The 21758-nt window shown below is 54.0% G+C and overlaps 2 protein-coding genes across 2 annotated transcripts in view; one reads left to right on the top strand and one right to left on the bottom strand.

Annotated features, from left to right (window-relative positions):
* NOC2L (NOC2 like nucleolar associated transcriptional repressor) overlaps positions 1 to 4642 on the bottom strand; it is a 34875-nt gene extending 30233 nt beyond the window's left edge. The window contains exons 1-8 of the mRNA XM_052691548.1: positions 4536 to 4642; positions 4313 to 4444; positions 3621 to 3795; positions 2996 to 3112; positions 2252 to 2372; positions 1645 to 1735; positions 1159 to 1237; positions 420 to 530 (exon numbers count right to left, since the gene is read on the bottom strand). Of these exons, the coding sequence (XP_052547508.1) occupies positions 420 to 530; positions 1159 to 1237; positions 1645 to 1735; positions 2252 to 2372; positions 2996 to 3112; positions 3621 to 3795; positions 4313 to 4444; positions 4536 to 4555 (846 nt within the window). The 5' untranslated portion in view covers positions 4556 to 4642. The remainder of the gene's footprint in view (positions 1 to 419; positions 531 to 1158; positions 1238 to 1644; positions 1736 to 2251; positions 2373 to 2995; positions 3113 to 3620; positions 3796 to 4312; positions 4445 to 4535) is intronic.
* A 97-nt stretch (positions 4643 to 4739) lies between these two features.
* On the top strand, positions 4740 to 20580 carry KLHL17 (kelch like family member 17). Its single transcript, XM_052691553.1, has 12 exons — positions 4740 to 4848; positions 11251 to 11494; positions 12040 to 12161; positions 12535 to 12756; positions 13532 to 13648; positions 14098 to 14311; positions 14425 to 14569; positions 14689 to 14856; positions 15216 to 15304; positions 16347 to 16420; positions 17476 to 17657; positions 17879 to 20580. The coding sequence occupies exons 2-12, from the start codon at positions 11284 to 11286 to the stop codon at positions 18105 to 18107; spliced, it is 1773 nt and encodes a 590-aa protein (XP_052547513.1). The 5' UTR covers positions 4740 to 4848; positions 11251 to 11283; the 3' UTR covers positions 18108 to 20580.
* The last annotated feature ends 1178 nt before the right edge of the window (positions 20581 to 21758 follow it).

The raw sequence follows: 21758 nt of genomic DNA, 5'->3' as shown, positions 1-21758 counted from the left end.
GCTTCATTTAAATGATGTGTTGCAGCTTTTCATACCAACACGTCACCCTGTTGCCCTCTTTCTTTTCTTCCACACCTCCTCTGTTGCTCTTAAGCACTTAGCAGTTGTGACTAAGTTTCTCTGCAAAAATATTCCACCCCCAGCTCTTGAGAGTGTAATACCATCACAGACTAAACACAGCCTCAGCACCCAGGCAGCACGTTCTCCATCTGCAGCAAAGAAACAGACAGCTTCCCCAGAACACCCACACTTTGTGTGGGGACTAGCAGCAGTAACACACAGCATCATGCCCATCATCTCACCATGAAAGAGATTCACAGCACCCAGAAAGCCCAGAAGAGAAGCACAAGCCCTGAAAGGACTGGAAGAAAAAGAGAGCCTTGATCAGACTACCATGAAACCACAGCATGCCACCTTACCTTGAGAAGTATCCGGCACTGCTTTGGGAAGGACAGATAATAAGGCAGTATGGAATTGACATGCTGGAGAACTGCTGCTCCAACAGAGGCTTCTGTTAGACAAGACAGGAGCTACAGGGAAAAACAAAGCAAGCTTAGTTAGCTTGCAGTCTTCCTTTAACTATGAAGCATCTCATTTGACTGTTCTCAAGTAACTGTGTTACCAAAGGACTGGAACAAAAGCCTCCTCCAGAAGGAAGCCCAAAAACCTGAGCTATATCAGGAATAGAGCAAGACTGTGCCAGGTTAAATCACTGCCCTGAACCTACATCATCTTGGCAAACAGGAGCACAGGGTGCTGGCATGCAGGTTCATCACTTAAATGATGCAGTGTAACAACTCAGGGTATATATTGTTTAAGACACCTTATAGACAACACCAGTACCACTGTCACCTCATTATAAATGGCCAAATCTTTCTCATTCTCCTTGCACTGCAAGGACTCTGCACTGAGTCTCTTGCAAGTTCTGCCACTGGCAAGAAGCACCACAACTTGAGGAAAAGGCTCTGCAGATCAAAATGCTGCTCCTGCTAGGTCATTCTGCCACCACTGCCTCACAGCACACCTGCCTTGTTGACTGTTTGGCTCTCCTTTTAGTGATGGTGAGCAAAAGCTCACCTGCCTCATTCCAAAACACCCAGATCAAAAGCCCACAGATACACAGCCCAGTGCTGGCAACACAAACATGAGGTTTCTTACCTGGATGGTACAGGACAGGTACATTCTTACATCCAGTCGCAATTTGCTCCAAAGTGGACTGCTGGAAGGGAGGGCCATCCTGCAAGTGAACAAGAGTTGGGCTTAGATTTAAAAAGCAGCAGCAAAGCATGAAGAACAGTGGATTTGTTTCCTCAGTACTGCCAGGCAGTAGAAACAACTGCTTGAAGTACTTGGCCTCGTTGTATGCAGAAGGCTTGGGCCTCCTTCCTCTGAGATCTGACTCACCATGCCTTAACACTGCTCTTGAACACAAGCACACACAATTCTAGATGCCCTTCTGTTAAACCCAATGCACTGTGCAAGCAGCTGGAGTCTAACATTAGAGAGGATGCCCTTTCAGAAGGGAAAAAGAAAACTTGGCTAGGCAGCTCTGAAGCTGCCATCTTTTTCCAGCCTCATGCCAGAATGCAGATCTGAAATAATCTCACACAGCTCTCACCTGCAATTCTCAAATCTCAGACTTACTTTTGTTTGTTCTTAGGGGCTTTCACAAGCAGCAGCTTTTGCAGGCAGTTGAAGAGGTCCCGGACACAGAAGGACACAAGGGCATTGAACACTGGTTAGAAAAAGTTAAAGCATTTACAAATGATTGTTTCATAAATATTTTTTTTTTCCATAGCTTCTCAGCTGAGAAGAGCTCCTCAAAAAAGAGCTGAAGCCAGTAACTCCCACAGAACTACAGTTTCCACAAGCTTCCAGCCTGATCCATGATTTCTGGTCAGAAATATACCACTCTCCCCCAGAGTACAGCCTGGAGCTCACATAAAAGGGAGGTAAGTTCTATGTCATCTGTGCTACAACACAGTAATTCTATAGAGGAGATCTACATCTGCAGTATTTTGAGAGGTCCTGGCTAGGGATATATGAACTTGACAGCAGAACTGAGCTCCAAACGACAGTGCAGGACATCATAGGGGGAAAAGACAAAATAATCTTGTAAGATCAGCCCTAAAGACAACAGCAAGGAGGAAAGGGTAAGTTTGCTCCATCAGTGCTTACCCTCTCTTCCAACAGAGCAGCTTTCCCTCCAAAATGGATTCCCTTCTCACACAAAGCACAGCAATCAACTCACCTGCAGCATCAAGGACTTGAAACTTGCTGGGATCAGCACCACCATTGTCTCCTTTGGTAGTTGCTACAGCTGCTTTGAATGCTTGAGTGATTTCATGGAAAAGTCTTGGTGTTAGCCCTCTCTGAGGAAAGAATAAAAACCAAACAGCAAACTTCTGAAGTATTTTATAGGGATAGGAGTGCTGGAATTTATTTTAACTGTAAAAAAAATAGAACTTTTAACATAAGAAAAAGCATTGAAGCAATCAGCAACTGCTAATGGCTTTCACCTGCTTTAAAAGTTGAAGGCTTTTAATTGGTTGAGGGGCAAGAGATTGGAGAAGCAGAAACAGCTGCAAGTAATTATCCAGCTTAACCTTTCCCTCCCACTGTCACATACAGCAAGATATTTCATCAGAATACATTGCTCAAAATGTAACTTCAGGTAAGTTCTTGGAACTGTCCAAGACACAACACACAGCAATGAAGAGAACAAGAATTAATCGTTCTGCCTGCTTCTGAACCACTCTTCACTTCTTTCACTATCTTTCCCTTCAGAGCAAGAGTAATATTGCAGCCCAAGTGAAAACTGCAAAGATAAGTCACACTGAACTAACACAAACTCTATGGGCAGGACCAGCACACATCTCCTCTGTACTTCTGTGAAAGATGAACAAATTAAAACACAGCCTTTAGATGTGGCAACATGTGGACCAACATTTAAAAGAACACGCTCCAGTGCTTTGTATTCTAATTCCCTGCTCACCTCTGCAGCTTTCTTCCATTCCTCAACCATCTTCAAGCTCACAGGGATGGATTCAACTTTCTTCTGTTTGCCTTTCTCCTGTTCTTCTTCATCTTCTTCACCTTCATCACTCGCTTCCTAAAAAAGTTGATATCAAGACTTAGAAAATGCTCATACACATATTTTGTGGTCCCATCTCTTTTGTTGAATAACTAGAGAGGAGGCAAGTAGGCAGTAGCAACAACTTGTGTTATCAGCACTTTGTGTAAAGCTGTAACAAAATTAAGGTTATTACTAATTGCAATAAAGCTACTTCAGCCCTGCAGCTTCACTACATAAGTATGATGTGCAGTAATTGAAATCACCAAGGTCAAGGCTTGAAGTAAAATAAACTTTCATTGAGGAAATAAATACAAGCCTAAAGCCACAGGGAAAAGGTGGTGCAAGGCTCTGCCTTCACAATCTTTAACTCATGCTCAATTCAAAGCCACAGCTGATTTCTGGGTTACAAGCACAAACACCTGCAGCTGATCTTTGGAGAACCCCTTCACTAGTGCAATCATCAGTCCAAATATAATTAACACCTGCACTGAAATTCAAAACATTTCACATGTAATTGAAATAACTGATTTCAGCATTCTGGTACCTCTAATGAGTCAGGTGGGATGTGCAAGCCTCCCTCCTCCTCCTCCTCAGAACTGTCTGAAGCATCAAAGTTCAGCAGCGTGCGGTCATTTTCTTCCAAGAACTTGTAAAATTCAGGATCCTTTTCCTTCAGTCGGGCGAGCTGGTCTTTATGCTCAGATGCCTTTCCTTTCTTTCTGATAGAGAAGAGTTAAAAGATGTTTACTCATTGCTCAAGCTTCTGCTGGTGCTCTATGAAAAGCAAGCAACCACTGGGCACTATGCACACCTGCAGCTAATTAAAGTGGTGATTGGACAATCAGAGCTGTGGCTCCAACACCTGCTCTGGCCTCATCAAAGCTTATTTTAACTCAGGATTAAGAAAACACAAAATTATTGAATACCTTTGGTTGGAAGGGACCTTAAAGCACTCACAGACCCCAACCCCTATTGTGGGCTGGGTGCCCCCCACCGCGTCACACTGCCCAAGGCTCAGCCTGGGCTTGGGACGGGGCACTCACACTGCTCTGGGCAGCAGCATCAGAGCCTCACTGCCCTCTACGAGCCCCCCGGATGGCAGCACGGCGGTCTCCCCAGAGCCTTCTCTTCCCCAAGAAAAACAAAGGCAGTTCACGCAGCCTCTCCCGAGAGCCAGGCCTGCTCCCCCTCCTTGCAGAGCTGGCTGAAGCCCAGCCCCGACCCCCAGATCCTCACCGAACGGCCGCCTTGGGCCGGGGCCGCCTCCCCCCCGCCTTGGGCCGGGCCTCCTCCTCCTCCGAACCGCCGTCGGGCTCCGACTCGAAGCCATTAGCGAGGAACTCGTCGACGCTCAGCTCCTCCAGCTTCCTGCGGGCCCAAAGGAGAAACGCGAAGAGAGAGAGTTAAGCGGAACGCACCCCGCTCCCAGCCGGGCCTTCCCCGCCCGCACAGCCCTCACCTCCTCCCGGCAGCCGCCATGCCGCCCGCGCGCTCCTCGCGGCAGCCGCACTTCCGCTCCCAACATGCCGCGCGGCGTGGGGATGTGGCCACGCAGCGCCCGGGCGTGGTTAACTCTTTTGTAGGCGTGGCTTAGCGCGGTTCAACCGCTGTCGATGTTTTAGCCCCGCCTCTAGCCCCGCCCCTTTGTCCTCCAGGCCCCGCCCCCGCCGCGGGGCTGGCGGCAGCGGCGCGGGCAGAGCGGAGCCCGCAGCATCCCGCGGGCCGGGCCGTGCGGAGCCGTGAGTAGCGCGGGCACGGCCCTGCCGGCAACGGTACGGGCGATCGGGGCAGGTCGGAGGTGGGAAGGGCCTGGCCGGTGAGGATGGAGAGGCTCGGGGTCGGTGGGGCTGCGGGCGGGGGCTCGCAATGAGGCGTCCCGGGAGATCGGTGGGTGCAGCCCCGGAGCGAGTTGGCACCGCCGGGATGCGGAAGGGCAGCGCTGCGCTCCGCACCTCTCCCGTTAAGGCTGTCCTCTTACCGGCCCGCTGTGTGCCCGGTCACGGAGCCATCCCAAGGCGCAGAACGGGGTTGTCGCGCTGCCGGGCCCGACGGTGGCTCTGCGATCTCGTTTTGTGTCATCTCCGTAAACGCACAGCGGCTGTTGGGTGCTGTTTGCTGCGGAGGAGCTGAAGGGCAAAGGGAGAAATGTCAGCGCGGTTTGGTGGTACCCGGGGGATGCGGGATGCAGTGCGGGATGGAGGTTTTGGGGCCTCTGCAGTGACCATCAGGGCACGGAGCTCTTCTTGCTGGGAGCCAGCAGGGCAGCAGGGGGCTGGAGTCATCACCAGCACATCCAGCTGCTGGGCTGGGTCAGCAGAGTGCACGGATGCTGTCCTGGAATGATGGGGTCTCTGCAGGAGGGAGAGTGGCTCCAGGGTGATTCAGCAACACGGGGAGCTGATGGTGGCCAGGTGAATGGAGGCAATTTATTGGCTCCAAGGACTGAGAGGAGCCTCAGAGGTCTCCTGACCATCCATCCGTTGTATAGGGATCCTGCAACAGGTTTGTGATGCCTGCGTGCCAGCGCTCTGTGAGATGCTCCTTTGTTTGGTCCCAGTGAGGAAGTCACCCAGCCTCCCTAAGAGCAAAATAGCTGTGGCTGTAAGGAAGAAGCAAACAATGCAGCTAACCTTATGTTCCCTCAGCTGCTGGCTGCCCCATTTGCAGCACCAAGCTGGCTCCAAGTGGGACACAGAGTGCTGTGCAGATCCCAAATGCAGAAAGGTCATCTGACATTGTGGACTTTTGGGCTCACATAGCGGGCACAGTGGTGATGGACTGGAGTTGGACTAGATGATCTTTGAGGTCTTTATCAACCTTAATGATTCTGTGGTTCTGTGATTCAGTACAACTTTCTGGTTAGAATCACTGCAGCCAAGCAATTGCTCCTGGAATCTCCTCTCTGCAGCCCAAATTTCCCTCCTGACCCTGGCATTCAGCATAGCAGTGAGTGAGGCTGAAGGATTTGGGATGTAAAGGTCGGAATTTCCTTCCTGAGAGCTGATTGATGCACGAATGAAGCAAACATTCAGAGCAGGAGATGGCAGGAATTGTAGTTCCCTCTCTCTTGGCTTGATGATCTAGGATTGAATGGAACCACTGCTTAGCACCTTGGGTGACAAGGAAGGTCCCTTGTCCTTCTCTCAACTTTTTCCTTGTCTCTTCTACCCTCCTCCCCCATGTCACCTTGCCTCATGTCATCAGCACTCCCTTGAGAAGCCAGTTAGTAACCCACGAGTGTCACCACATCCATAGCTCCTGCCTGATGTCGAGGCAACACAGCGAAGTAATCAGAGAATCGTGAAAGCATTCAGGTAGGAGAAGACCACTGATGCCCCCAAATCCCATCCCAGCCCATCCCCACGGTGCCCACTGACCACAGCCTGTTCCAAGCTGGCCCGATGCCACCCGCTGCAGTCACCATCGCTGTGCAGAGCAGGCAGGTGGGAGGGCACAGTGCTAATTGAAGGGCAATGGAAAAAGGTGCCATTGGGATGTTCCATGACAAGACATGGGAGCCAGGAGTGCAGTGTTCCTCCCCCAGGGGCTGCCTGCACCTGGCCCGGGCTCTGCTTGTGACTCTGTTTGCCTTTCTGGAGAGGAAGTTGGGGTCAGAGGTGTCTGTCAGAGGAGCTCACGAGTGCCACTGTGATGGGTAGTGCAGTTGGAGCTGTTAGTTGTTGCCTGAAGGGACCTTCTCCATGCCTCTGTGTGGAGGTTTGACACTGCTTGTGCCATAAAGCAGTGCTGGATGTGACAGCTGCTCTCCATTGTATGCTGAGTGATGCTGGGAAGGGGGATTTGGGACATGGCCCACATTTCCAGCCCTTGGCAGAGGCAGGAGGATTTGCTTTTGTTTGGATTTTGGTGTGCTTTGTGCTGGACTGTAGGAGCTGCTGTGTGATCCCAGTGCAGCTGGAGACCTGCGCCTTTTGCTGAGCATCTCAAAGGCATCTTTATGAATTAGTTCCCATTGCTTGTTTCTTCCCATTGCTGGAACTGAAACCATTCGGGCCTGAACCATTACTTGATGTTACCCAAACATCAGCACAGCTGCCTCTGAGTCCATCAGCTGTGCATGGAGCTGAGCCCATCCCCCTTGTGCAAGCAACGTGAGAGCTGCATTGAGGATATCTGCAGGAAGAGTGGCTGCCTGGGAGGGGTGTGCATGGGGCAGGGAGCAGAGCGTGCACCCAGGGAAATCCTTTCTCTTTTTTCACCTATGGCAGCAAAGGCATTTCTGAATAGGGGTTGGGGGAACTGGGATCCAAACAAAACGCCCCAGGAGAAATGGGGAGAAAAGCTTCCATTAGGAGACCTCCAGCCTTCTGTATGCACCAGAACCTATTGATTACAACCCGCTGAGCTGCTGAAAGGCACTGACGAGGTCAATGTGCTGAATGCCCTTCTTGCCTGAAGCCAGCGCTGTGTCTGTGCTGTAGAGCTGGCAATTGTGTGCAGTGTTCCCCTGCCCTCCCCACCCCCTTGCCAAGGCTCCACATCCTCTCTGGCAGCTTGTCACTTCTCTGCAGATGTCTAGACAGGAGGATTCAGCGCGTGTCACTTATGCCTAATTCATTAAAAAAACACACACAACACAACCCTACTGAGAGCTGGGGATTCTCAGTCCTGCAGACTCAGCGCTGTCTGTGGCTCTCAGATTAATTCCACTGCTTGCAGGAGCAGCACAGGCCTTGCTTGCCACCCACAGCACGAGGGTTTGGGGAGCAGAAGGAGGATGTGAGGGATAGGAGGACACAACCAGCTCCATATGGGGGCTCTGCCACCCCATGGGGTCACTGCAGCAGCAGTGCTGGAGCAGTGCACTTGCAGCTCCTGAGCTATTAGTGCCCTCTGCTTCCTCACAATTGGTGACTTCATCTCTTCCAGGCTGAACACTTGATTAACCTCATGTTAAAGAGGAGCTGCTGCGTGCTGTCCGTTCAGATTCCCTGGATGAATGCAGAGCGAGGAGAGGCTGAGTTTCTCAGTGCTGTAGTGAGGGCACAGAGTGTCCTGTCTGTGCCAGTGATGCCAGCACAAGCTCTGCTGAGGACAATTACCCAGATTTAGTGCCCTGGGTGTATACAGCTGGATGATTTCCAACCTGCTTCAATCATGTTTGCTGTCGGGAAGGGAGCGGGAGTGGTAGCAGAGCAATATATTCTACCATGAGCCGTGTCAGGCTCTCTGAAATCAGCAAAAATTTGGGCTATCTCAGTTGGAGGTGTAAGGGCAGGTAGTGTGCATCAGCTGCAGCTTGTGCAAACGGCGCTGCTGTCTCAGAGCTGCCTGCTGCAAGAGGATTACTGATGCTAGCTTAAAGCTTCTCTTCAAACGCAGCCCTCAGAGCCCAGAGATGCACCAGAAGGGGTGGCTCAGCAAGAGCACACAGCTTCACGGGACCTCCGTGATGCCAGATGGAAGGGGAGATGTGTGGGCAGCCTGCATTGTGCCCAGCCAGGTCCCTGGGTGTCCGTACTGCTGTGTTTGTGGCCTCACGCTGCAGCAGCACAACAGCAGCTATTGTTCCTGCCAGCTCAGCTCATGATTGTGTCTCATGATTGCTGAAGGGAAGGAGCAGTCCCCGGAATGCAGGAGAACATCTTCTCCACAGCCTGGCTCCAAGAGGGAGGAAGATGCTTCCCTACCCGAGCTGGGCAGCAGTTGCCTGTGCCCCCTGTTCTGTCCAGTCTGGCTTTTCTCTGAGCTTTAACATTAACTGGGTATCTCTGTTCATTATGGGAATGCTGGATGCAGAAGGATGCTTGCTGGGAAACGATTCAGGACCCATCGCAGTGGGGTTGGAGTGGGATTCTGAGTGCTGGTGTAGGGCTGTTTTCACCCTCTCCCCTCCCCTGGCCAGCTGTGCAGGATATCTGCTGGCAGACAGAAACCTTCACCCAGGGCAGCCAACAAAGGGCCGTTCTGCTGGGCCTGGCTGGGGAAGGGGCCATCAGCGAGCTTCTCCCCAGAGGATGCTCTGCTCTCTGCTTATTGCTCAGCATGCTTCTCTTCACTCTCAGCAAAATATGTTTTATTTTTTTTTTGTGCGGAGAGAACAGGCCTCCCTTTGGGCAGGGATCATTTGCATTCATTAACAGAGCTGTTATGCATGGCCACGCTCTGTCGCAGAGGAGCCAAACAAATGCCTGCTTTTTTTTTGTCATAACCCAGGAGTGCTTACAAGTCAGCACGGCATCCGCTCCAGCTGATGCATAACACGTGCACTTGGGCTGCTGCACACCCCACAAAAGTGGGTTTGTATGGACTTCCCTCCCCCCTGGAGCCCTGCACACTGCCTTACTGTCTCCTGTGGTCCAAATGATGTTCCCCATTAATTATATCTTAGCAGGGCTCATAGACTTTCATTTCCTGGGAATGAAGTTTGCTTTTCCGTGTGCTGATGCATGGGGCCAGGAGGGAGGAGGGCTTTGTAGGAGCTGTTTCTTTGTGTAGCTCCTAAGGGAGGGCCCGTCCATGGGGTGGGGATGCTGCTGGGTGCCCAGTGGGAGGGGGGTTGGGGTGGTGTCTCCCTTGGGTGCTGCTTGGTTGCTTTGGAGCCCAATGGCGCAGCTGGCAGCACAGAGCACTGGGGCATAGGAGGTGCTGGTGGGGCTCTGACCGTGCTCAGAGGTTCACTGCAGGGAATAATGTCACCCTTGTCACTTCTGCATCTGTGCTTGCCCGGAGTTGTGCAATGACTCAGTGGCAGGGCTGGGAAGAGAGCCCAATGCTTCCGACCCTCTTTGGAAATGCATTTGATTGCTGGAGCTGAGGATGCGCTGGCAGCAATGTACCCTTCAGCTGTGCCCTCTGTCTGTCCCCACCTCTGCAACCACATCCTGTGCCACCCCCTGGAGGCACGCTGTCCTTCCCACCCTACAAGCACCCTGTCCTGCTTTGTCCCCTCCATGCCCTCCCAACAGTGATGATGGAGAGAAGGATGCTTGGTGGTGCATTAAAGAGAGGCACCGACTGGAGCAGGTTGGGAGGACCCTCAGGCTTGCAGCCAGGGGAGGGGAATAAAGGAGTGAGAGCAACGTCTGCTCCTCTACTAAATCAGGTCTGGTCCCAGCTGCTGATATTGCAGTGCCTTCATGCAGCAGGGTCCACAAGTGTTCCTTATAGGCATGTCCTGGGGATGCTGCAGCTTTCTGCAGAGCTCAGCTCAGTGCTTAACTGAAGGGCATGGAGCACCCTGCTCTCACTGCTGGAAAGCGTTGCTTTCACGATGCTCCCGCCCTGGCAGCGAAGAGGGAATCTCACATCACACTGATGATGCACGGAGAAGAGGGTATTGCAGGCCTCTCTCCCACTCAAAAAAGATGTTTATTCATCTTTTCCCTCCCCCAGACTCTGGTACATGACACAACTGCTATTTGAACATGAATAGAGCTTCAGCAGCTCAGCCGGCGCAGCGTGGGGGGCTCTATTTTTAGGCTGGAGATGTGGAGGTGTGGCCAGGCAATGGGGAGCAGAGGGGATTCTCTATCCGCAGGGATGCGGGGGCTGGTGGATGGATGCAGCACGATGACTTCCTTCCTTCCTCCATGCTCCCCTCCTCCCTCCTGGGCAGCTGGGCTGTGCCTGGGTAGGAGATGCAGGAGGGCAGCATGTCCTGTTTGTTGCTTGTTTAAGCTTTATAGAGTCAGAGAACATTCTGAGTTGGAAGGGAACCCATAAGGATCACTGGGTCATGTTTGTTGTCCACTGTAGCTTATTTAGGCTGTGTCTAATCACAGAATCACAGAATGGCCCAAGTTGGAAGGGACCTCAAGGATGATGAATCTCCAACCCCCCTGCCACACACAGGGCCACCAACCTCCACATTTAATACCAACCCAGGCTGCCCAGGGCACCATCCAACCTCCAGGGATGGACGGGGCATCCACAGCCTCTCTGGGCAGCTGTTCCAGCACCTCACCGCTCTCATAGTAAAGAATTTGAATCAATACAAGACAGGTGTGCCCCAGTGAGGCGCCTGAGGTTGGTGATGTGATGGAGATGTTGTGCAGCAGTGCCCTTTTGACGGCAGGTGAGGAGGATGCTGACCCACGGATGGCCTGGGCACAGAGCAGTGAAGACCCTCAGCCCGTATACTTGAGAGCCATGGAAGTTGTGTGGATCTCAAGCCGTTCCTTCAGCCTAACACGTTGTTTTTCTCACTCCAGTGAGGCCGGGAAGGGAGAGCTCCCAGCACAGCCATGGAGGGAGGCGTGCAGCTCCTCAACCGCGATGGCCACAGCATCTCACACAACTCCAAGCGCCATTACCACGACGCCTTCGTGTGCATGAACCGCATGCGGCAGCGCGGGCTGCTCTGCGACATCGTGCTGCACGTGGGCACCAAGGAGATCAAGGCCCACAAGGTGGTGCTGGCGTCCTGCAGCCCCTACTTCCACGCCATGTTCACAAGCAAGTAGCCTCCTCCTCTCTTCCTCTCTATCCCTCTCTTTGCTGCACACCTCTCCCCTTTCCATCCATCTCCTACCTCATGGAAATGTGACGTCAGCGTATCATCGATATGAGAAAGCAAACTTCCTCCTTTGGCTCCCTTCTGTGAAGCTACCCTGGTAGCTTGGGTGAGACCCATTCCCTGCAATGCACTGCTGCTTCTCCCTGCTGAGAAGAGAGCAGGAGACCTTCCTTGGCCTTGATGCCAGGCTGTGGAGGTGGAGGGTTCTGTCTCCAGAAGAGGAAGGAGCCAAGGGCACAGCCTCACATCCCCTTTCTGTAGCCTCTGGGCTCTTCCAGGAGCCATCTCTTTATCAGGCAGAGCTGAGCTCATGGTTTACTGCTAGCTTGCATCCCCTCTCCCAGACAACCTTCTGCACCACTGTGTTGTCTGCCTACGATTCAGCCAGGCCACAAACATCGCATAGACATGGAACAGGAGCTAGATGACAAGAAAGAAACATGCTGAGGGCTATTGTTCATATCTGGTGTCTGTGTTGCCCCAGATGAGATGAGTGAGAGCCGCCAGACCCATGTGACACTGCACGACATCGACCCACAGGCCCTGGAGCAGTTGGTGCAATATGCTTACACAGCAGAGATCGTGGTGGGAGAGGGCAATGTGCAGGTAGGAGCCCCCCCAGACCCATCTATCGCACAAAGCCTTACCTCTGGAGCTCTCCTCTCCCTCTGCTCAGGGCTTTCTGCTGTTGCTGCATCTAACAGTGGTCGTCTGCTCTCCTGCAGCTGCTGTGAATGGGAGTGCTCCTTAAAACACTACTGCAGTGGCCATTTCCTAGCCCTGTGTGGGGTCATGGGTGTCTTTTTTGGCTCTTAAGCTCCATCCTGTTGGAAACGAGGAGTGCTTTGTCCTCCGTGTGCTTGTGTGCATGAAGTTGCTCATTAAACCTGTTCTACTGTTGAAACTGGTGATGGAAATGGTGTTTCCTTGCCCTGGAAGCTCCTTTTTTTTTTCCCCTCCATTCTTTTCCATTGCCCAGACACTTCTTCCTGCTGCCAGCCTGCTTCAGCTCAATGGGGTGCGGGATGCATGCTGCAAGTTCCTGCTCAGCCAACTCGACCCATCCAACTGCCTGGGGATCCGGGGCTTTGCCGACACGCACTCCTGCAGTGACCTCCTCAAGTCTGCCCACAAATACGTCCTCCAGCACTTCGTGGAGGTGTCCAAGACAGAGGAGTTCATGTTGCTGCCTCTTAAACAGGTGAGATCCTGATGGAAGCACAGAGGTGTGGGACTGGCAAAGCTTTTCTTGCTCCGTTCTGAATGGCGCGGTCAGAACAGGACAGGGTTTAGCAGGGGAATGCAGCCAGATTCTGTGCTTTGGTCCTTTCTGTTTGATGGGGAAACAATACATGTGGAGAATACTGTCAGAGAGTGAGCTTAATCCCCTGTGAAATAGGGATGGGAAGGCAACGGGGAGGATAATTGCTGTCACTGGTGCCTGCCACCCGAGCTCTGAATGCTCTGCCTTCTCCCTGGGAGCACAAACCTGGGAGCCACTTCGCTCCATCCATCCCTGGGGCTGTGGGGTGCATGGCAGCAAGGGGGAGATGAATCTCCACCTGCTCCAGCTCTGTCCTTGGCAGGCAAAGCGAGCACGCTGCGAGCAGCCAGAGCACCTGGCTCCATCCCATGAAATATTGAAGGGACCTGTGCAAGCACAGTCGTCCGCCTGATCTCGCTGATGTTTATTGGAAGTGTCAGGCGTTGCAGCAGCTTCAGACGCAGAAATGGGGGAATGAGCCAAGGAGGGGACCGAGGGCAGAGCTGTTTCTGGGAGGAGGGGGAGGCACAGCTGCAGCCTGCTGGGGGTCCAGCTGCCCTTAGCTGTATACCCCTCGGCCACCAGCATCTGCAGGATGCTGCTTTGTACCTCTCTGTGCTGCTCTGCTGGGCCAATTCCCTGCTGTGGGAACGTGATCCCTTCCTCCTGTGCTGCACCAGCTGGGAGTTGCCTTTTCCATCCTTCTCCGCAGGTGCTGGACCTCATTTCTAGTGACAGCCTCAATGTGCCATCAGAGGAGGAGGTGTACCGGGCTGTGCTCAGCTGGGTCAAACATGATGTGGACAGCAGGAGACAGCATGTCCCCAGGGTGAGTCCGCTGGGGAAGGTGACCTGGTTCAACCCAGCAGTGCCTGTGTATGGCATGGGTGGGTGAGCAGGATGGGATGGAATGGCCTCACGTTGCACCAGGTGAGGTTCAGGTTGGATATTGGGAAAAACTTCTCTTAAAAGAGCAGTCAGGCACTGGTACAGACCTGCCCAGGAGGTGGGGGTGTCACCATCCCTGGAGGTGTTCAAGAACTGTGGAGATGTGGCACCGAGGGATGTGGGCAGTGGGCAATATTGGTGGCAGGTGGGCGGTTGGACTAGATGATCTTAGATCCAGATTGTCTTCTCCAACCTTAATTCTGTGATTCTAAGGAAGCTGTAGGGTGGCCGGAGGATGGGCCGTGGGCAGAAATAGGAAGAGGAGAAATGGGGGCTGCACTGCCGGACCCTTCCCACCCCACAGACGGGATGCAACCCCTCTCTTTTCAGCTCATGAAGTGCGTGAGGCTGCCCCTGCTGAGCCGGGACTTCCTGATGAGCAACGTGGACACGGAGCTGCTGGTGCGGCACCACTCGGAATGCAAGGACCTGCTGATCGAAGCCCTCAAGTACCACCTCATGCCTGAGCAGAGGGGGGTCCTCAGCAACAGCAGGACCAGGCCACGGCGCTGCGAGGGGGCCAGCACTGTGCTCTTTGCTGTGGGTAAGGCTCTCCCAACGAGGGGGTTACCCTCAGACCCTGCCCAAAGCTCCAGCTTTCCAAGCTTTCCCGAGGTTTACCCTTGGCCTCGGGGACGATGAGTGCTCTGTTTGCAGGTGGGGGCAGCCTGTTTGCCATCCACGGGGACTGCGAGGCTTACGACACGCGGACGGACCGCTGGCACATGGTGGCCTCCATGTCGACCCGCAGGGCCAGGGTGGGCGTCGCGGCCATTGGGAACAAGCTGTACGCCGTGGGAGGGTAAGGGGACAAAGGGACAGGGGTGGGAGCAGGGATCTGAGCCAGGCCCTGGGTCCAGCTCGCAGACCGTACAGTCTGAACTTCCCAGCTCTCACACTCTCTGTTTTTTCTCCCTTCAGTTATGATGGGACCTCAGATTTGGCCACGGTGGAGTCCTACGATCCTGTCACCAACTCCTGGCAGCCGGAGGTGTCCATGGGCACAAGGAGGAGCTGCCTGGGTGTAGCAGCACTTCATGGGCTTCTCTACGCTGCTGGGGGATACGATGGGGCCTCATGCCTGAACAGGTAGGGAATGGCTCGCTGCGGGCTCCTCCATTTCTCTTGCATGCTCTGTCCTTGATGCTGTGTGCTGGGAAGCCCACGAGGTCTGCTCCTGACTGAGTAGGTTTCTTGCAATCCAGCTCTGTCTTCCAGTGTCTTTGGCCCAGGCAGTTTCTTCAGGGAAAAACAAACAAACAGACAACACCATTTTGCAGCCCTCTGCCCCAAACCAAACGATGGCCCCTCTGTTAGTTCTTCCCTCCATTTTTCCCTCCCTTTTCCCAAGCTTCTTTGGGAGCTGCCCAGGAGGGCTTGTGTCAAAGGGCTTTGAGCTGGGCCTTGCCAGTGTCACACCTGAATTCCTGTGTCCCTGCCTGCTGCAGCGCAGAGCGGTACGACCCTCTGACAGGCACCTGGACATCCATCGCTGCCATGAGCACCAGGAGACGCTACGTCCGGGTGGCAACGCTAGGTGGGTGCTGGCATGAGGACACAACCTGCTTCTGTGCAGACTGTCTCTTGCATTTCTGGTGGTTCCTTCTGACGTCCTGTTCAAATTCCTGCCCCACCTTCCTCACATTCCCCAGCTGTGGGTCTGGGTAGCTCTGCCATCCCTCTGCTATGTCCTGACATGCTCCCTGCCTTTGCTCTGCTCCTTGGTTTCTGCAGTAGTTGGGCTTCATCACATTCTGGGGTCAGCTCCCCAGGGAACCCCACAACTTGCTCCTCAGCCCCTGTGTCTTCCCTTCTAGCTTGGAGCAAGGGGGCTGGATGCAGGAGGAGGCCACCTTATTTCTCCTCCCCTATGAAAGGCAGTTCCTTTCCTAATTATCCAAGTAGTAGTGTGGTGTCAAAACTGCCTCTACAAGAGGTGCCACAGCATTAGGTGCGATGTCTCACGACTCCATTGAGTTCTGTCCCTAAGGAGGATGCAGGATGAGAAGCGGCCACTTGATTGTTTAGTGCAGCTCTGGGGTCGATGCAAGTGAGGTTAATTGCAAGTGGGGTCGATGCAAGTGCCACCTCCCCCCCAGCTGGTGTCACACACAGCTCCTCACCATCCCACCATCAGCTGCGAGGTATCCCCTGCTGCCTCTTCCCTGCCGTCTGCTTTCAGCTCTCAGTGCTGACTCAGAGGTTCCCTCCCTTCCATCACAGCTCACACACCGCCTGCCACAGCCCTTATTGGCTTTCCACGTGCTCCAGCCCCTGCCTCCAAAAATAACCCGCTGCTCCAGCAGGGAGCACTCGCAGCTCCCTTAACGAGGAGGTCAGGAAGCAGCAGGAGGGCGAGTTCTTTGGGAAGTGCTGAGAAATTGCCTGGTGAACCTTTCACAGTGCTGCAAGGCAGGGGGGAGTGGGGAGCCGTGCTGAGAGCTGCTTGGCTGCTGGGGAGCGGGGGCACTGTGGGGGGCATGCAGCCCACAGCCTCCTTGGGCACCCCATAAATCCTGTGCTGGGACTGCAGCTGTGCTTTGTAGCTAATCTGTGTGTGTATATGACTGTCTTTGCAGAAGGCAACCTCTATGCTGTTGGGGGATATGACAGCTCATCCCACTTAGCCACAGTAGAAAAGTATGAGCCCCAGGTAATCACAGAAGAAAGCATGCCTGGTAACCCTCCTCCTCCTCCTCCTCTTCTTCCTCCTCCTCCTTTTCCTCTTCCTCCTTCTCTCCTGGTGGGTGTCTGATGGAGCCCTGCAGCCAAGCAGCAGGCACATGAGGATGTTGCAGACTGTGAGCAAGCAGCTGTACGTGGTTCTGTAGCACACAGCTGCTGTAGCTTGGGATGTGTCCACTTCCCAGCACTGTGCAGCACAGAGCTGCCTGCCTCCTTGGAGGTGCACGAAATGGAGGGGGTCTCAACCCCTTGTCCAGCTCTTTTGCAGGGACTGGGTGCAGTCCAGAGCAAAAACTCACCCGTGCAAACTCTGAGATCTCTCTCGCAGGCTTTCAGCCCCCAGAGCCCTCTCTATCCTCATTGCCTGAGGTCCTCGCTGCATCCCCTTCCCAGCAGTTACTTGGGATTGCAGTGGGTGATTGGGTCTGGGGTCCTGTAGCTCTGTTAGAGCATGCTGCATCGCTGCAGAAAGATCAAAGCATCAGTTCCAGAAGCTTTCGGTGAGCTGTAAAGCCCCAGCTGTGCCTTGTGCAAATTTAAATTGATACAGCTCGATTCCCATGGCTGGGGTTCAGCTGTGACGTGCTGGTAGCCTGGCACAGAGCAGTGCTCAGGGAAGGGCTCTGCCAGCTGCACTGTGCTTTCCTGAGCTGTCGGCAGAGGTCTCTCCTGGGGCACTGCAGTTCTTCCTGCAGGAGAAATTCTCCTTTGCAAATTTTGCTGTTATCCGACTGCAGGTGAGCTGGAAAGGCAGCTTGGCCCTTTGTGTTTGTGGCAGCCAGAAGTGCTGTAGTCCAGCCCGCAAGCAAGCTCATTGCTTCTGCTCCAGGTAGCAATGGAATGAGGGTTGCTCCTCACTGGCCTTTTGGATGAAGGGGAAAGAGCTGGGATCCTGCAAGAAGTCTTTTGGTTAGGGTTAGGATTAGGGCACTGCCCTAATTGTCCTACCAGGGCTAACATCACAGGGACACGTGGAAAATGACCCATACCTGTGGCTTATTAATCCATATTTCCCTTTCCCAGATCAACACGTGGACGCCCATTGCCAACATGCTGAGCCGCCGGAGCAGCGCAGGGGTGGCTGTGCTGGAGGGGATGCTCTACGTGGCTGGTGGAAATGATGGGACCAGCTGCCTTAACTCCGTTGAGCGTTACAACCCCAAAACCAACACGTGGGAGAGCGTGGCACCCATGAACATCCGCAGGTAAGGAACTGCTGGGTTGCAGCTGCTGCAGGGATGGTTGGGAGCTTGTTTCTAAGAGCCTTGCTTCACTTGGCACTGCGAAATACAGACCGTGCCCAGGGGGGGGCCAGCTAGCCCTGCTGGCTCCGTGCTCCCTGCACAAAGGCAGCAGCATATCAGAGCAAAGGGAAAGACTGGAGGCAGTGTTTGAGCTCTGCACTGTCTCTGCGTGCTCCTTCTAGGAGCACCCACGACCTGGTGGCCATGGACGGCTGGCTGTACGCGGTGGGTGGCAACGACGGCAGCTCCAGCCTGAACTCCATCGAGAAGTACAACCCACGTACCAACAAATGGGTGGCAGCCTCCTGCATGTTCACCCGTCGCAGCAGCGTTGGGGTGGCCGTGCTGGAACTGCTCAACTTCCCACCTCCCTCATCTCCCACTCTCTCCGTGTCCTCGACGAGCCTTTGACAAAGGATCGGGACCTGCCTTACCTCCAGGGGGTCGGGGGTCCGTCCTGCGGGGCAGCCGCTCGCTGTAGGAGCAGAGCGAAGGCCTTGGCTGCCATCCCCAGCCCCTGTGCTCCCATGGAGCCTGGAGCCATCCCTGGCACACGCCTCGGATCAGCGAGCCCCAAACTGTGCTTCCTGGGGGCCCACCCTCCATCCCTGGGACTCATCTCACCGCTCTCCCAAAGGGTTACGTGTTTTCTTTGGGGAAGGGGACCTCAAAACCATCGCTGCTTATTGGATTCAGGCAATCCAGCCGGTGCCACGTGGGCAGCACTGCCAACCCAGGGGCTTCGCCGTGGTGGGCAGTGCTCCTCCCAGGGACGTGGTTGGATGTGCAGCGTCCCTCCGAATGTCACTGTAGCCAAACTCTTGACCAAGCCTAATGTGCACTGTTAAAGACTCTGAGGCCGCCGCACGGTTCTCAATGGTGTCTAATTGATGCCTTAAAAATACACAAATGAAGCCCAGCGAAGGGACCGGGCCTGGAGGAGGTGAAATTTGGAGACAAAGCCTCATTCACAGAGACCCAACCGGCCATGGGGAGCCATGCAAGTGGATGGGATGGACCTGCCTGCACCCATCCCTGCTCCCTCCATGCATCCCACTGCGCCGTCTGGCTGGGAACAGAGCAGCCTGTTGCTGTTTCCCTCTTTGCAGAGCAGATTCCAGCTTGATGGCAAGGTCCAGCCTTCCAGACAAGGAGGATTGCCTGGCGTTATTTTTGTTGGCGTTCACTTTCCACCTTCTTTTTTTTTTTTTTTTTTTTAATTTGAACGCAAGATTTTAATTTTAACGACTTCATATCATTTTATTTTTACACCCTGCCGGTATTCCCCATCCCATCTGCTTTGGAGGCAGCAGAAGGGATGCAATTACTTTTCTTAATTGTTGATGAGATGATGACTGCGTCCTGGAAGACGTTCTCTATAGATGTGTGGGTGTGTGTGCATGTGTGAGATACCATATGTACAGTGAAAACAGCACGGAAGGGACCGTGCGCAATTAGCAACTCCTTGGCAATTAGGCAACCACTTCAAATGAAGGTTGGAATCAATTAGCACCGTAAATCACAAGCCTGTCCTTCCAGACCTGTGCCATGGAACCTCTGGGGTTGCTTAGATTTCAGTGTGTGTGCTGTAGGGTGTGAGTCTTGGATTGGGAGAGTGTTCCCCACGTTGGAGGGGAATGACTCAGCCACCGGTACCTCAACAGCATCCAGTTGTGGCCTTGGGAACATGGTGACACTGTTTGTTTGTTTGTTTCAGGCTGATGCCTTTCTCCTCGTTCCCACACTCCTCATTTCCCGTTTACAGAGTTCATATTTTACCTGTAGGATCGTAATCGTAGAGTCGCTAAGGTTGGAAAGACTGCTGAGATCATCAAGTCCACCCCATCTGCACAGTGATGGCATTTGGCCTAAATTTTCATAGGGGTTCCCTGCTTTCTCCTCTCCTTGGGGTGAAAGCTGAGTTTGGGATGAGCCAAGGACCCCCCAGTTTAGTTCAAATTAACCCTGACATGGGTGAAATGGACACAGCGTGCGTGTACATGGGTGTGTGTGTGCGTGCATGAGAGAGGTCTCGCCTCTTTTCATACCATCCCTGTAAGCAACACGAGGAGTGTAACGCTGCTGGACTCCTGCAGCCAGCAGCTCCAGGATCCTCTGCGAAGGAGATGCTGCTGCTGAGGCCAACGAGAGGAACGGAAGAAGGGTGGTGGGAACCTTCAGCAACGGCGATGCTGTCCTTCCTCTGGGGATCAGCAGCACGGGCAGCATCACCTCTGTCACCCACCGCTTGGGTCCTGAGCAATACCAGCCCCGAGGCTGTTCTGCAAAACAGAAACCTGGGGAGCCTCCCGCGCCCCACGTCCTAACTATGCAGGTGCTCGCTGCTTTCCTCTGTGGGAAACGAAGGAAGGAAAGGGAGAAATCGGAGCACCCCGACCCGCACTGTGTGGACACGAGGTGTCGGCACCTGCCCCCGGGTTGACACCGGGGTCGGGATTGCTTCTGGTGCTGCACGACCTCAGCGGGGCCGTGCGTCCGTCTGTGTCCGTCCCTGCGTGGGGAGGAGAACCGCCAGCTCTCCGCGGCTCCTCTGCCGTCCTCACTGAGTGCTGTCTCACCCCAAATCCTCCCCAGATGTGCTGTTTCCCATGTGAGCTCCGTCCCCCTAGGCGAGGGGCTCCCGCTGTGTCCCCCAGGGGTCCCGCTGTGGCTGGCAGTGCTGACCCCATTATGGGCACAGCTCGCCCCTCGCCGCTAGCAGACCCGCCGTGTCCACGTCCAACCGTCGTCACTTTGGTTTCTCTGTAAGTTTCCCTACTTATTTATGTGGAACTCCGTTTCAAGGAATTTTTTGCACTACATGGGACCGGGGAGGGGATACAAGCAATACAAAGCCAACGTGTACAATAAAGACGTTTTCTTGAATACAGGATCCTGCCTTTTGCATCCTTCTTTTGCACTTCCCTGGCGGACTCAGACAGCACTGCTGGGAAGACAAAGCAAGGGGAGGGGGTCCTGCTGGAGCTCATTGGGACAAACCCAGCTCGAGGCATGGGGGCTTTGGAGGCAGAGTGATTTACACCTCTCTCAGCCTTTAAATCCCAGCCTGGGCTCCCCAGGAGCCTCCAGCACTGCTGACAGCTTTCCCTGCCGTGGAAATGAAAACCAGACGGGAAACATCCTCCTTTCCTCCAGCTGTCACCGGGGTGGGAGGAGAGGGCTCGGATCTGCCTTCATGAGCTGCTGCCACTCACTGCTGGCTGGGGGGAGTGCCAGACCCCTTTCATGGGAGCAGGGGGTGAAAAGGGCAGCGTGGAGCTGCATGGCAAGGGGTAACTGCATCCGTGGGGCCCGAGGGGGGACTTTCCTGTGCACACACTCCCAACCCTGCAGCACAGCCCTGTGCTGTCACACTGGCTTGGCTGCAGCCCGGCCGTGTCCTCTTTCTGTCTGCTCCCCAGGCTCCTGCTTCTCTTTCGGGCTTCTATAAATAACTGTAAAAGTCTTTCCGAGGTCTGGAACCCAGCAAACACGGCGGAGGAACAGCACGTTTCTGGTCACGGTGCTGAGCGTGTTAGCCACGGCTCTTAGCAGAAATCGGACCTTTCCTGACCAAATCCCAGTTGTTGCCATCGGCTGTGAGCTTCGGTGGCTGCCAGGAGTCGCCAGCATTTGGCTGTGCAGGGTGTGCAGAAGTGCCCGGCCGTAAGATATATGGGGCTCCTGCAGGGGGCAGGGGGTGTCCCATGGTTTTACCTGGCCACAAAGGGTTAATGAGTTACACAAGGAGTGGGAGAAGGGGCTGATTTAAAAGTGGAAGGTGCAGGAGCCTTTGGCAGATGTTCTGCTCTTAGCAGCCCCCTCCCCAGCTGCGGGATTGGCGCTGTGGGATGTGCTGCTCTTGTTCAGCTCCAACACAAGGTGGGTGCAAACGGAGTCCAACAATCCCAGCGTGTCCCTGTGGCCTCCCAGAGCCAATCCCAGCATGGTTCAAACATCCCTGCAAGCAAAACATCCTCTCCCGGTCTTAAAACCCCATGTCAGAGAATCCATCATAATCTGGGAGGTGTTCCAGCATGGGACGAACCTTCCTGTTCAAAA

This window comes from Tympanuchus pallidicinctus, unplaced genomic scaffold (genome assembly GCF_026119805.1).
Source record: "Tympanuchus pallidicinctus isolate F22 unplaced genomic scaffold, pur_lepc_1.0 scaffold29, whole genome shotgun sequence".
NCBI classification, from domain to species: Eukaryota; Metazoa; Chordata; class Aves; order Galliformes; family Phasianidae; genus Tympanuchus; species Tympanuchus pallidicinctus.
The sequence above is the reverse complement of the archived record's forward strand: the minus strand, read 5'-3'. Positions and strand labels throughout refer to the sequence as shown.

Excerpts from the sequence above, each read along its gene's own strand:
- KLHL17 (XM_052691553.1), top strand. The coding sequence starts at position 11,284 with ATGGAGGGAGGCGTGCAGCTCCTCAACCGCGATGGCCACAGCATCTCA. Across the intron at positions 13,649-14,097 it reads GGAGACAGCATGTCCCCAGG|CTCATGAAGTGCGTGAGGCT; the intron begins GTGAGTCCGCTG and ends CTCTCTTTTCAG. Across the intron at positions 16,421-17,475 it reads TAGAAAAGTATGAGCCCCAG|ATCAACACGTGGACGCCCAT; the intron begins GTAATCACAGAA and ends TCCCTTTCCCAG.